The sequence below is a fragment of the Taudactylus pleione genome, unplaced genomic scaffold (assembly GCF_031769625.1).
Source record: "Taudactylus pleione unplaced genomic scaffold, aTauple2 ptg000400l, whole genome shotgun sequence".
Classification (NCBI taxonomy): Eukaryota; Metazoa; Chordata; class Amphibia; order Anura; family Myobatrachidae; genus Taudactylus; species Taudactylus pleione.
The window spans coordinates 4,929,414-4,945,247 of record NW_028284802.1 but is presented as its reverse complement, the minus strand read 5'-3'; the positions used below and the strand labels follow the sequence as shown (position 1 = coordinate 4,945,247).

The following is a 15,834-nucleotide window of genomic DNA, read 5'->3' as shown; positions in this document are numbered from 1 at the left end:
CTAGGTCGCCCTTAGCCCACTACAATTCCCAATGAGATCTTACACACTGACCATGATTCTAATCTATTTATTGTCTCTAAATTCTCATTCTTTAATAAATATGGTGAAAAAAAAATAACTCATAAAGGCAAGGGACCAAAAAAAAAAAAATTGTGAGAATTTCATCTTATATGTAACATATGAGAAATTACCATAATATACAGCTGGTCAATAATGAAAAATAGGGACATTGGTAGGGACAATCTGGCATGAACCCTGACATCTTGTGTTTGCCATGGCAGTGGTAAGCTGACTCCTGCTAGCAGTGTGTTGTCCTTCTTAATGCTGCCTGGATGAAAAAGGAAACAAATTCTGCCTAGTGCTATCATGGCTGCTTTCAATCATGGCTATATAAGGCCCAAGCCTTGTCTGGGCTAACTCCTTTGATGGAGTTATGACGTACAGCAGCAGATGTCTGCTTTCCTGAACCGGTGGCTACTATTGTAATTCTGCTGGACTCTGTAGATGGAGTTCAGATGAGCTGAGGTCCATCTTCACTCTTCCTATTTTCAGGTCTAGAAGTGGCTAGCACAAACGACAATCATCTGGTCAAGCACTCTTTATGATAAAATGGTTTTACTCCAGGAAAGTTCTGAGGCCTAGTTTCTCCATAAACAGTCATCTCCCAGTGTGGCTTATCAGTGTTGTTTGCTCTTCCTCTTCTAGACGTTAGGCCTTCCTCTTCTGGATGTTAGACCTTCCTCTTCTGGACATTAGACCTTCCTCTTCTGGATGTTAGACCTCCCTCTTCTAGACGTTAGACCTTCCTCTTCTGGACATTAGACCTTCGTCTTCTGGACTTTAGATCTTCCCCTTCTGGATGTTAGACCTGAAGATAGAAGACAAGGAGCAGGACCACAGTTCTGCAACTGCAAGAGGCCTATAGAGATACACCATGAGTTGCACGATAATAATAGCAGCTGCACTTTTCCATCAGGTATTTTCCATGGATGATAGAAGTCACTTCAGATTTTGTCACCCCTAACTATATGATGACTTCTTTGGTGACATCTAACATCCACTGGATTTATAATAGGTAGTACATTATCCCATAAATAATTTCATATATTTATTCTGTAATATAAAATTTACATCACAAAGACAAAGTGATTTACATAAATGGAGATCTCTCCCCGAATCAGAGACAAGTAATTAGTTCTAAGTGCTTCACATACTGTTTGTACAATTATTACAAGGGCAGTCCCAGTGACTAACATTCCTCTCAGTCGATATTTACAGCCGTAATCACAAACATGGTGTAATACAGGGGTGGGCAACCTATGGCACTCCAGTTGCTGTGGAACTACTCATCCCAGCATGCCCTGCCACAGTTTTGCTGTTAGGATGTGCTAAAACTGTGTCAGGGCATGCTGGGATGTGTAGTTCCATAGCAGCTAGCGTGACACAGGTTGCCTACCCCTGGTGTTACGCATGTCAGCAAAATTAAAAATTGATGCCACAATATATTGATGATCAAATTTATAAGATCTTCTAAGTCTACTTTTTTAAACAACATTGTTTTGTTTAGGGAAAAGTCATTTAGTTCTTGTGCCTGTTAGGAAAAAATGCTAAGTGTATTTGGGAAAACTACAGAACTATTACTTTCGTACTTTCGGGATTTAGTAGAATAGCCTGGTGATGTGTGATGTTTAGGATTGTCCTCAAACCTCTTCATACATTAACCTGTGAGTGTGTCATCGATCGCCAAATGACAGACTTTCCTGATCCTCATTCCCAAGGGAAAAATTGCCCACTCTCGAGTTCTAGATACAATCCAGTGTTAGAAATGACACAGGATTCTTTTTACAGAACAGATATGTTTCTTGTTAGTCATCGTGTGCTAAAACATGGTGCCCATGGACATTCTCCTTCTTCTCTTGGTAGAAACATTTACTCATGCAATTGAAATTATATCATGGTGAAGCAATACCCCAAGGGTTTCGGGACTCGGGGGAGGGTGTAAGAAATGGATGGTGGTGCATGCATGTGTTTTGGGTTAATTGTGTGTCTTCAGGGCTAGCAGGAGAGGGGTAACCATACTGTGATGACGGAGGGGTCAGATAGATATTGTGCCCCAACTGGTCAGTCGGAGTGCAGGATACATCTTTGGTAGGTAGAGGCTCCAAGGCTGGAGTTGAGCAGTAGCTGGATACTGGGTTTTGGCAGTTTGGAGACTTGGGATGATGAGATTCTGGAAGCCAATGGGCATGAGGAGACAATTGCTGTCCTCCCCCCGCATATGAAGCATCAGGCACAGTACATCCTGTGGGGCAAAAATGAACCCTCCACCCTCTATGACCCCACTGGCATCCTGCCACACCTGAAGTGAATGAGCCGCTTCGCGGATAGGGAGGACAGTTTCCTCCATAGTTGACCATAGCAAGATGTGACTGGCAACAGTTGGTCTCTGGTTGGGTTCCTGGAAGATAGGGTGGTGCTGAAACAGGAGGAGCATTGTGATAACAGGAGCTGCTCAGGTCTATGTGGGGCAAAGGCGGAGGCTTCACAGGTTCCTTGGTTCGAGGTCGTGGGGTCTTTTTTAGCTGTGGACCTCCAGGGGGAGGGCCAGTAGCAGTTGTACTGCTCCGGTTGATTAATTGGCTACTCTCTTCCAGAAGACGTTGGATGTCTCTATGGCCACGTTCTCTGGCTGCATGTCGAGGCTGGTGGCCTATATGGTCACAGAGGTCACGATCTGCTTGGTGCTCTAGGAGTAGGCGAACAGCTTCATAACTCCCTTCCCGGGCAGCGAGGAAGAGAGCGGTCTGATCCTGTTTTATAGTTTGTGAGAAATAGAAGCAACGTTAAAAGTTGTTCTGAGTTGTGCTATTGATATTTTTTTCAGTTTTTGAGACTGTACATGATAGTTTCATTTTTAGCTTACAGTATCAATGGCTTTCTTGCTAAGCGGAGAATTTATCAAAGCTTGGAGAGAGAGGGTGGAGAGCTTTAAAGCACCAACCAATCAGCTACTAACTGTCATTTTTCAATCACAGGGATCTATTTACTAAGCCTTGGATTGAGATAAAGTTAACAGAGATACTGGGGTCTCTGTACTAAGCTTTGGGTGGAGATAAAGTGGACGGAAGTACCAATCAATCAGTTCCTGTCATTTTTCAAACAAGCTTGTAACATGACAGATAGGAGCTGGTTGGCTGGTAGTTTATCACTCTCCAATTTATCACTTTCCAGAGATTAGTACATCTCCCCCACAGCCTGTAAAGTGACAGTTAGGAGCTGACTGATTGGTACTTTATCTCTGTCCACGTTATCTCTCTCCATAGCTTAGTACATAGACACCTAAGTATCAGCCAACTAGTTCCATGTCACAGGCTGTTAGAAAAATGACAGTTAGGAGCTGGTTGGTTGGTACTTTATCTCCGTCAACTTTATCTCCATCCAAGGCTTAGTAAATAGACCCCACAGTCTGTAAAATGACAGTTAGGAGCTGACTGGTTGGTACTTTATCAAATGCGTCTCTAACAATGTACATTGACATGTGACATTTTGTGCTCGGGCAGGTCCTACTCATGTCCTACTCATGTTAGGATTTATGATTTTGACCGGACCATAACCCTTGCTACAAAATAAACATGGAACCAGGATAGAAATGAGAAGAACCAAGATAGAAATGAGAAGGAAAGGAACGTTGAAGCCATGAAAGAACAAGAGTGGACAAACACCAGTCTAAGCTTGGCTGTACTGGAATATCGTTCTTACCCTCTTATCCTGAAGGTCCTTGTTCGCCCCGTTACACATAAGGATCCTCATCGCTGGCACATTATTTACAGCCGCAGCCCAATGCAGTGCAGATTTACCTACAGAATGAGCAGGAACAGCAGCGATTGGAGGAGAGGAACAGAGGGCCGTGATAGTACATGGCTACCGCTATCAGAAAGTGGTGAGACACATGAGAGAAGCTGCATGGAGCAGAAGAAACTACCCCCATGCAATAAGAGAAGTCACTCTAGTAATGAGAAGCCTAAATTATTAGAGGCTATAAGGGTAGAAATACAGCAGAACAGACCCCTGTTATCTGTCGCTCCGATGTCAGCTCCACATGACACAAGCTCTTCCACCATATTCTGTACAGGGAGACGGGAGGCCAAGATTAAGGGTGTAGATCCATCGTGCATACGGGCGTCTATGTCTGTCTGACGGCATCGTAAGAGGGTCTTGTGCAAGAAGAAAGGACAAGGGACAGTTGTATAGTTTTGCATTATATAATTCTAGACCTTTGTCTTTTGCTATCCTCATGGAAAAGCTGCCAAGTTATCCTCCGGTACCTAATTCCCTCTCAATGTTATATGCTTCAGAGGATCAACATCTTTGTATTTCTGTGGTTTAGCAATTATATTTATTTTACAGATTTATATAAATAAATAATAATAATAAACCATCCTCCCTGACCTTGATGCATCTCTTTCACTTCAGATATTCAGGTTATATTTGCCGACTCTCCCTGGATGTCAGGGAGACTACTTGACATAGTGGTGATCTCACTGACTCCCCGCAAAGCCTACCCGGGTGGACGCAACACAGTGATAACCTGATCACCTTCCAGAACATACCTTTACCTGTCAATTTAAAGCATCACGGAAATCCCTCCCATCCAATAACTCATCTCTCCTATCCTATTTCTCTAATATGAGCAAGTCACCTGGAAAACCCCCAGAGCATCAGCGGCGATAGCGGTATGTAACGGGGTTCTCCCCAGCCTGTCCTGGACATTGGTATCGGCTCCCGCATCCAACATGCATTTGATGGCATCTGGTCTAGAGAACCGGGCCGCTAGGTGAAGAGCGGTCTCTCCTGTGGAGTCGATCTGGGCATTGAGACTGGCGCCCTGGACAATTAGGTCTGAGATGACACTTGCTGAGCTTTCCACTGCTGGTGGGTCCCCACCGCCTCCTGTAGGCTCCAGACCTCCGCCCGCACAGATGGCCGACATCAGTGGAGTCACTCCATCTACGATGTAAGGAAGACCCCAGTTACCAACTTTTCATTAGATCACCAGAAAAGTAAATCATTATTACCTATTGTGGAAAGCTATGTTACATGACTTAGACAAAAACATATCATTGTGATTAATTTTGCTACAATTGTCTCTTCACGTAAAAACCCCACTTAGCGGCACCTAAGACACAGGCAGCAAAAATCTCATTGGTGATATTCGCGAGATCTGTGAGAGGGCTGCAATAAGTAGAGGTGAAGGGGACAGTATTATAAATAAGTGACTTATAGTAGTATAAATCATATTGAGCTTGATTTAGAGACATAAATCCTTGGACATCCAAATTTGCCGGAGACCTCCCAGGAGAGCAGGTCACCCTCCCTCATCTTGCCCGCTTCCCAAGTGAAATGGGCGGGGTGGGGTGGGTTGTGATGACGCGGTTCGCCACAAATAGCTTCATTCCTTTGCACCTCTATACGTTGCTGCAACTTGTGGCATTGCACGGTGGGGGGGCGGGGCGGGGCCTTGAAGATGCAAATCATGTAGTCACCCATCCCCCGCACTTGCCACTTGCCTTCTCCTCCCAGAGGGGAGGTAAAATAAAAAAAGTAGGCAAGTATCCACAAGTCTGTTTATGCCACATAAAATATGTGAGTTGCGCTGTTCATACACACAACTCACAGCGTATTACATGCTTGCGCCCAAGTACGCTTGGACAGGTAGGACTGGGGCACCTATTTATAATTACAGCAGTGGCATGTAAATGCAACTAAACCACACCCCTTTAAAATACATTGTTTGCCCCTCCCATAGGCCTGGTGCATGTTTCCGAGTTGATGAGAACTTCATCTATACGTTAAACTTACAGGTGAATGTATTTTACCATACCGGCAACTCAAAAAACGCAGGCACTAAACTCACACACCTGGACCTCTCACGTCAATGTCTTTGCCGTCCGGTTCCTCCTGGGGCGGTGTCAGAGCGATGCATTGTGGGAAACGAACCCCAGCATCAATGTGCTGTTGGCTCCACTGCCGATGATCCAGGATGGAAGGGTCAGTATTGAGCTGGAATGATGAAGAGAATGCGGTGAGGTGCGGACTAGGGAGGCAAAGGACTGAGCAAGATAGGAGGCAAGGGAATGATAAAGATGGGGAGATGAGCAGATTACTATCTTACTTTCATCCTTCTAGATTTTGCCTGCACAATTCCTTCCTCGGGGCCTGAATCATCATAACCAGAATCATGTTTCAAGGGTCTAAAAGAGAGGTAGAAATAAGCCATATACTAAAAATAGTCATTAGGGAAAGATCATTAAAGTCTAAAATAAATATTACTATATATATATGAGCAGTGTGAGCAGTGTCTCTGTGAGAGATGTTAATGTTTACACTTGTGGAGTAATACAGCTGTGGCTTAGTGATGAGGTTCAGATAAAAGTAGGAAGCAGATCAGGCGTTGGGTGTACGGCCATTGGGAAATAATGCACAGTCATGTGACCTAATGTGTATATATATATACAATTGTGAGCTTATGCACTATCCTTATATATTCATCCTGGGTGTGCTCTTTCATGGAAGTATCCGCAATTGATACCTCTACAAACAAGTCCACAAAGTGAAGGCACTACTCCTTGTTTCAATAGTCTTACCACAAAACGTTTTTTATTCACCACCCAGTAAACACAACACCATCACTGAAGCATATTATCCATCCATTGAAGAAATGCATGTAAAGCAGTTCATGTAACAGTCAAGATACTTATGATATCAATGTCTGTCGACTTCGGTCCACTTCAGGGCCGTTCTAGACTCAAAAAGGCATATCAACAATCCAGTGTGGTATACAGGTAAGGCGCATCAAACCCCCATTTTAGCAGGACTTTTTAAACCCTACCCTTAATCTAATCTTCATCTCACCTGTGTGTCCCGGCTGGCGTGCGTTCCAGCCGTCTGTGCATGCGCATGTTTGGCTCAGTCTCCACTGACTGCTCCGTGTACTCGCGAGACAACAAACTTCCAGCCCTCCTTGATGACGCACACTTTCATGTGACCATCAAAACATACGGAGAGCTTCTTGTTAGTTCACATTCAATGCGGTGATATGTGAATATAATAGATTGGTGTATGTAGTAATTAATTATGGTTCCTAAAGTGAAGATGGGTCTATATGATTCAAGCATACATTATTTGTATAATTAAGGTAATATAAAGAGATTGGTGATAGGTTTGCACGAATATATCTTTTTAATATTTAATATATGTTTTTTAATATATGTTCATTGATAGCATTAATGTAATGTATAAGGTGAGATATTTTACATTGTAGAGTGATATAATTATAATGTCTAGAGTTTGGACTATAGGTGAGGCATACAACCCCCCATTAGTAAGGATTAGCGATAATAGAACTTAGGGATTGATTAACAGATTTCCCTTACTTAATAATATGAATAAGTGCGGTAGTGCATGGGTTAACAAATTGAGTTGCCATGATAGCGCAGTGACGCCTGCCAGCTCTCCGTATGTTTTGATGGTCACATGAAAGTGTGCGTCATCAAGGAGGGCTGGAAGCTTGTTGTCTCGCGAGTACACGGAGCAGTCAGTGGAGACTGAGCCAAACATGCGCATGCGCAGACGGCTGGAACGCACGCCAGCCGGGACACACAGGTGAGATGAAGATTAGATTAAGGGTAAGGTTTCAAAAGTCCTGCTAAAATGGGGGTTTGATGCGCCTTACCTGTATACCACGCTGGATTGTTGATATGCCTTTTTGAGTCTAGAACGGCCCTGAAGTGGACCGAAGTCGACAGACATTGATATCATAAGTATCTTGACTGTTACATGAACTGCTTTACATGCATTTCTTCAATGGATGGATAATATGCTTCAGTGATGGTGTTATGTTTACTGGGTGGTGAATAAAAAACGTTTTGTGATAAGAATATTGAAACAAGGAGTAGTGCCTTCACTTTGTGGACTTATATATATATATATATATATATATATATATATATATATATAAAATCTATATCCATCCCCCAACAGTGAACTCCTGAGCTAGTTAGTCATGCTGGATTTGGATTTTGGTTTCCCATGTGGCCAAGCTGATTGCTGAAATCTGGAGATTGACAGAAACCCAGCAGCCAGTTTTGGCAGTATAACGGTAGTCCTGATGCAGAATATGCTTCTTGCTGCAGTGTCGACACTCATGGAAAGATTGTGGGATAAACTTTAGTGAGACCAGTACAGGTAATCTTCTTAGCATGGAGGATTAGCAAGAAGATTCTAGAAGAGAGTGCACTATCAAAGCAAAGAAAATCGACACAGTGACATCTTAAGGTGTAGCGCCTCCTAATGTCCCTCCAGTACAGTTTCTCAAGTGATACTTAGCGGGTTGTAATAGTTGCCGATTCCCGGCATTTAAAAGGGAAAACCTTTTACATGCCGCTTCTTAGTAAATAGATCCCTAAGACTGTAACTGTTGTTAAATGCCAACAAGATCTTGGTCTCCAGTGGTTTTACGAAATGGCATAAGGACTAAAACCTTCTGCATGTTCAGATTTAAGGTCACAAAACAAGGAGGGTAGGATAATGGATTTGAACAGCAAATGCTGTCTACTGACATTGCGGGCCTGATTCAGAGTCACACACTATGCCGATGTATACGGAATAACAAGAGATATGGTAAGAACTTACCTTTGTTTTCTCTGTTTCTACGAAGTCCATAGGGTCCACAGGGTGACCTTGGGGTATAGCTGGATCCTGGATCCTCGGGCACCACGGAGTTAAAGCTTTCAGCTGCTCCCAGGATGCACTTGGGTCCAACCTCCCCTATACCCCGCCCCCGAGCCACAGGCACCTCAGTTGGTAAGCAGCCCAGGCCGGAGGAGGAGACGAAACAGAGAGAAGGAAGACTGGAACACACAAGAACCATACTCACAGAAATGGGAGACGGAAAACCGGTGACCAGTCACAGAGCCCATATGAAGCCAGGTGCGTCAGGGCGGGTGCCCTGTGGACCCTATGGACTTCGTAGAAACAGAGATAACAAAGGTAAGTTCTTACCATATCTCTTGTTTTCTACTTCAGGGTCCATAGGGGTCCACAGGGTGACCTTGGGGATGTCCCAAAGCAGTCCAACTAAGGGCGGGGATGCTCCTGTGCTGATAGGAGAACCCAGCGCCCAAAGGATGCATCCTGAGAGGCAAAGATGTCAAACGCATAGAACCTCAAAAAGGTCTGAATGGAAGACCAGGTGGCCGCCTTACACAGCTGAACAGCAGAGGCGCCACGGCTATCAGCCCAAGAAGGGCCCACAGACCGAGTGGAATGAGCCTTAACAGAGGCTGGAACAGGTAAACCCTTCTGCATATAAGCCTCAATAATAACAGAACGAAGCCAACAGGCTAGAGTCTGTTTGTTGGCAATACCTCTTGTGAAAACCAAAGAGGATAAACAAAGAATCCGACTTCCTCACAGAACTAGCCCGGTCCACATCAACCTGGAGTGCACGGACAACGTCTAAGGAAGCCTCCCCAGCCGAAAGATCAGGCGACTGAAAGGCTGGTACAACAATTTCCTGATTAATGTGGAACCTGGAAACCACCTTAGGCAGGAACTCAGGACGAGTGCGAAGCACCGGTCTGTCCTGATGAAAAATCAGAAAAGGCAGACGACAAGAAAGCGCCCCCAAATCTGAAACCCTCCTGGCAGAAGCAATTGCCAAGAGGAAAACAGTTTTAAAAGTTAGCCACTTGAGCTCCACTGACTCCAAGGGCTCAAAAGGCGGACCCTGTAAGGCCCGAAGAACCACCGCCAAATCCCACGGGGCCACAGGTGCACAAAGGGAGGCTGGATTCTCAAAACTCCCTGGAAAAAGGTGTGTACGTCCGGCATAGCAGCGATCCTGCGCTGGAACCACACCGACAGAGCAGACACACGTGCACCTTCAACGAAGAAAGACGTAATCCTAAGTCCAAACCCGACTGAAGGAAAGCCAGAATACGCGAAACCCGGAACACCTGGGGATCATAGTTTCTGGCCTCGCACCACTGAAAGAAAGTGTGCCACACTCTGTGATAGATCCTCGCGGAAGCAGGCTTGCGCGCCCTCAGCATGGTGGTAATAACGGAGCTAGAAAAGCCCCGAGACCTCAGGACGGCTGTCTCAAGAGCCACGCCGTCAAATATAGTCGACCCAGATCCGGGTGAAGACAGGGCCCCTGAGACAACAGGTCCCGCCGTTGAGGTAGGAGGTACGGAGCGTCGATGGACAGGCTCCGCAGATCGGAGTACCACGGCCTTCTGGGCCACGCTGGGGCCACCAGGATCAGTGTGCCTCCGTCCTGTCCGAGGCAGCAGAGATATCGGAGGGAACAAGTAAGCCAGTTGAAACAGCCATTTCACCGACAGCGCGTCTATCAGACTTGCGCCTGCGTCCCTTGTCCTTGACCCGTACACAGGCAGCTTGTGATTGTGACGGGACGCCATCAGGTCCAGCTCTGGCAGCCCCCACTTGTCCACGAGTAGTTGGAATACCTCTGGATGAAGCGACCATTCCCCGGGATGCACGTCGTAATGGCTGAGGAAGTCTGCCTCCCAATTGAGGACTCCTGGGATGAAAACTGCAGAGAGAGCTGGAAGATAGCACTCCGCCCAAGCCAGGACGCGGGACACCTCCGACATCGCAGATCGACTGCGAGTCCCTCCCTGGTGATTGATGTATGCCACCGTGGTGGCGTTGTCTGACTGCACCTGAACGGCCCTTCCGTGAAGAGCGGTGCCGGACAACTGCAGGGCTCTGTATACTGCCCGCAGTTCCAGGATGTTGATGGGAAGAAGCGCTTCCTCCGCCGACCAACGACCCTGAAGTGACAAGGAGCCTGTCACCGCCCCCCAACCCCGAAGACTGGCATCTGTTGTGAGCAGAACCCATTCCGGGATCCAAAAGGGGCGCCCCTCTAGGAGATGAGCCGTCTGCAGCCACCAGGCTAGGGACAGACGCACCTCCGAGGACAACACCAGCATCTGAGAGCGGATCCTGTGTGGCAATCCGTTCCATTCCGAAAGAATCAGCCCCTGCAGGGGCCTGGAATGGAACTGGGCAAACTCCACCATGTCGAATGCCGACACCATGGACCCCAAAACTCTCATCGCTGAGTGCACCGACACTCTGCCACTGCTCAGACAACTGTGAATCCGCAGCTGTAAGGAGGAGACCTTCTCTGGAGTCAGAAAAATCCGTTGCTGACGAGAGTCCAGCAGGGCCCCCAAATGAACCATCCCTGCTGTGATGGGATGAGGGAGGACTACTTCCAGTTGATCAACCAGCCGTGCGCCTGTAGACAAGCGACCGTCAGGTGGAGATGCTGGATCAGTACCTCCGGGGAGCTTGCCAGCAAGAGGAGGTCGTCTAGATACGGTAGCAACCGTATTCCCTGGCTCCGAAGATGAGCCGCCATGACCGCCATCACCTTGGTAAATACCCTTGGTGCCGTGGAGAGACCAAAGGGTAGAGCCCTGAATTGGTAGTGGTTGTGGAGAATAGCAAACCGCAGAAACCGTTGGTGCGATGTTGCTATAGGCACATGGAGGTAGGCGTCCTGGATATCCAGGGAGACCATATAGTCCCCTGGTTCCATCGCCATAATGATGGAACGCAAAGTTTCCATCCTGAATTTGGGAACCCTGAGAAACCTGTTCAGGGACTTCAAATTGAGGATGGGGCGATGAGAGCCATTGGGTTTCTGCACCAGAAACAGCGTAGAGTAATACCCCATCCCACGTTGAGACTGTGGTACGGGTATAATGACCCCCGCCGTCAGCAAGGCCTCTATGGCTTCCTGAACCTGCAAGGCCTTGGTTTTGTGCTGAGAAGGACTTGTGCAAAAAAACTGGCCAGGCGGCCTGTGCCGAAAAGACAGGGCGTACCCCTGGGAGACCACTTCTCGCACCCAGGCATCCGTGGTGGTATTGTGCCAGCACTGGGCGAATTGAAGAAGTCGGCCTCCCACTCTGGGGTCCCCCAGAGGGAGGCCCGTCCCATCACGCAGAAGGCTTATCTTCTTGCTTGGAAGGGCGCCGAGCACTCCAGGCTTGCTTCTTTGGCTTTGAGGCGGTGTTGGGTACGGACTGCCTCGGGAAGGACTGACCCTTTGCCTTGCCCTGAACCCGAAAGGAACGAAAGGCCGAGCTCCGGACCTTAGCAGGTGTAGTAGCTGAAGGGAGGAAGGCTGACTTGGATTTTGCCAGGGTATCTACTATTTTGTCCAGGTCCGGACCAAATAGTAATTCTCCATTAAAAGGTAAGGCCTCCAAGCCTTTCTTTGAATCCGCGTCTGCTCTCCAAGACCGCAACCACAAGGATCTACGAGCAGACACTGCTGCCGCCGAAACCCTAGAGGTCAACAGGCTAGCATCCAACGATGCTTCTCCAATGTAGGAGGCGGCATCTCTCATCTGTCCTAACAACGCCCTCTGGACGTCCGGAGCTTCATCCGTAAACGTGTCCTCCAAGGCGTTGGCCCACCCCTCAATGGCCTTGGCCACCCAGGAGATGGCCATGGACGGCCGGGCTACAGTCCCTGAGAGAGAATAAATAGACTTTAGACAAGTCTCCACCTTCCTATCCGTAGGATCCTTCAGCGAGGATATAGACGGCAATGGCAAAGTAGCACTCCTGATGAGGCGTGTTACATGGGAGTCGACTGCAGGCGGAGTTTCCGATTTCTTACAATGCGCTTCCGGGAATGGATAATTGGACGCCAAGCGTTTTTGTGGCAGGAAACGCTTACTGGGTGTCTGCCAGGCCACCGCCATGTGATCAGTCAACTGATCAGACAAGGGGAACGCTGCAGAAGTAACCTTAGCTTTTTTAAAACTAGGATACCTCGACTTGGGAGCGGGTGCCTCATCCTCAATCAGAAGAATGGCCCGCACCGCCTTAACCAGAGCCCGCACATTGATGGAAGACTTAGTGTCTACCTCCTGGACTGAGGCATCTGAGGCTGAGTCATCCTGCACCTCACCATCATCCGAGGACCCCTCAGAATCCGAAAGATGCGCAGCCTGCGCCATGACTGAGCGTTTAGACACCCTGAAGGGCACGTCACTGCGCAACATCGAATGAAAAGCCGAAGATGCTGCCGCCGAATCTTGGACAGTGTGGGAAAGCGCATCCACCCAGGGTGGAGGAGCTGCCACAGGAGCCTGAAACGGCACCACAGCCTGCTGTGCCACAGGGGTGGACTGAATATACATTGGTAACCCCGCATAGGGACCAACAGGCTGAGACCCCTGGGGAGTCTGCAATAATTATGGGACACCCGGGGAATGGGGGATGGCAGGCAGGGGCAACGTCCTAGTAGGGGCGGCAGTCGGGACCGACAGACGGTCCGCGATGGACACCAGCACCTGGGAAAACATCGCCCATGGTGGCTCCTGCGACATGGGAGGTTTAGACATACCAGGGAGCGCCTGGCACCGTCCGCACAGGCCGTCCTGTGACAAATCCTCCCTATCCACTCCTGCAGAACAGAGCCTGCAGGAGAACAATACCGGAGCCCCGGAGTGCTCAATCTCCTCCTCAGACATGACTTAGGAAGAAAACGTGCGCACTCACCAGTGTGCTGAACAATAGCCCACAATATGGTACTGTGTAGCACACAACTGTATGTGACGGACCTCACAAATACGTGATTTATATAGGCGAGGTCTGTAGAAACACCCTTCCCCCGCACACCTGTAGGGCTTGTAGGAGAAGGAAAGGGATAGGTATAGGCTGACAGTAAGTAGAAAAAAGACACAGACAGGCAGCACTAGCAAAAGTCACATACCATGCAGGAAGATATACTCACTGCACCTTTCCACTACAATCAACCTCCCAGATTCAGTGTCTGGGAGGGCTATAGTGCTGTGTACACTGTCCTTGTCGGGGGAGAGGTACACAGGGGGACCGGTCCGTGTGCTCCCCGAAGATCTGCGCTGCCAGTAAGAAAATGGCCGCTGGAGACCTCAGAGGAGGAGTGGCCGTGTAACTGCAGCTCAGCGACGCCAGACTCCGTGCTGAAAGGCGCGCTGAGCTGAGGGGAGGAGCCGCTAGACAGGGAAGGCTTCCTCCCCTGGCTAGCATATTTAACCCCCGGGTTGCCGGCATCCCGCTTGCTGCATAATTTACCCTGGTGGTCTAGTGGTCTGGCGGGGTATGCCTCCGCTGGAGGGGGGCCCGCCGCCACCGCTAGCGCCCCCGGTCTGTCCCCTAGACCGGGGGCATGGGACTGCATTTACAAGGAACCCGTGCACCGCCGCTAATCAGCGGTGCGCGGCTTACCTTAATCTCCCCCGCGTCTTCCGGCAGCAGTCCCGGGGGAAGCCAGAGTCCGGCTAGTACAGACTCTGGCTTCCCCCGCCGCGATCCCCAGTTCAGTGCTGGCGTCGCGGCGCCAGCAGGGAGAAGGAGCGGCAGCGTGGGCGTCTGTACAGACAGCCCATCGCTGCCGCTCTGGAGAAAAAAACTATAGTAAAAAAAATTAAACTAAGTTAAAACAAAAAGCTTTAGGGGGCTGCTCCTGCAGCCCCCCCCCGCAGGGTGACCCGACTCCGGCCGGGCACCATCTTAAACTGAGGTGCCTGTGGCTCGGGGGCGGGGTATAGGGGAGGTTGGACCCAAGTGCATCCTGGGAGCAGCTGAAAGCTTTAACTCCGTGGTGCCCGAGGATCCAGGATCCAGCTATACCCTGTGGACCCCTATGGACCCTGAAGTAGAAGAGCGATTTTCACTATTACGCATGCGCAATAATCCTCCCAAAAAACTCTATGGCGCAGGCGTTACTACACGTACAAAGGCGCTGCTGCAATTGAAAACCATGGTCCCTGAAATGTCTTGAAAAACGTGTGTTCCTAGGCAGCGACTGGGAGGTGGCCAAAAAGATGTGCTGAGATGGTCCGTTTTACTGGCATGTTATGGCAGTGTCGCAGGCAGGGTGGGATTAAGGGCCATCAGGGCTTGGGGCTGAAAATGTTCAAGGGCCTATACTGAGAAGGAGAACAGCTGTGATCAGTGCCTGCCGTGTGGGTGTGGCTATTGCCACGTGGGTGTGGCTAGTGCCACATGGGTGTGACCAATGCCGTGTGGGTGTGGCCAGTGCCACGTGGGTGTGTACATCCCCTACACTGTCAGAGCCACTATCTCTCTAAATACATATTAAATAGTTCTTATAGGAGGCCATACATAGATGGAGAGTTTCTATGGTGCCAGCGATGGTGGCGTCCTAAGACTCACCATTAATTGTTACAGCACCTACAGACGCTCAAAGTGGTCCTCTCAGCCTTTGCACAGTCATATGTACGTATGTACACCAGGGCCGCAACAATACTCAGCCGCATCTGCCCTAACCTCTGGGTCAGGACCTGTGTTTTATATAATATTCCATAAATTCCCCTTGTTATCCATCTCCAGGACATTTTGTTTGAAGAAATCCTGGCAGGTTTCCCGACTTACTTAAGACGGACCGAATCTTCTCCCACCGGTTCCCTCCTTCTGCTTCCCTCCTGTGCTCTGTGACGGCTGAAGCCGGACGGTAACCACAGGGTCCCGTGCTGACGTTTTCTGCTCAGCTGCACCCCAAAGAAGACCCCAAAGATGATCAGCACGGCTCCCCCAACAGCCACCCACACCGGCCACTGGAACTGTTTCTCTTGCGTTTCGGAGCCTGGGGTGGGAAGAAAAACATTGTGTGAAATATTTGGCAGAGATGGTGGAGAAGATGAAGGATGAAATTGAACGTCTGATAAATATGAAGATTCCACACTGATAAATGATAATATGATAAAGATATGTAGA

At 48.5% G+C, this 15,834-nt stretch overlaps 1 protein-coding gene across 1 annotated transcript in view; it reads right to left on the bottom strand.

The window, feature by feature from the left end:
* Positions 1–1,114: 1,114 nt before the first annotated feature.
* The window catches only part of LOC148506590 (uncharacterized), an 88,973-nt gene continuing 74,253 nt past the window's right edge, over positions 1,115–15,834 (bottom strand). Inside the window, exons 26-32 of the mRNA XM_088446663.1 lie at positions 15,493–15,703; positions 6,173–6,251; positions 5,919–6,060; positions 4,700–5,007; positions 4,067–4,214; positions 3,760–3,857; positions 1,115–2,810 (exon numbers count right to left, since the gene is read on the bottom strand). Coding sequence (XP_088302789.1) covers positions 1,953–2,810; positions 3,760–3,857; positions 4,067–4,214; positions 4,700–5,007; positions 5,919–6,060; positions 6,173–6,251; positions 15,493–15,703 — 1,844 coding nt within the window. The 3' untranslated portion in view covers positions 1,115–1,952. The remainder of the gene's footprint in view (positions 2,811–3,759; positions 3,858–4,066; positions 4,215–4,699; positions 5,008–5,918; positions 6,061–6,172; positions 6,252–15,492; positions 15,704–15,834) is intronic.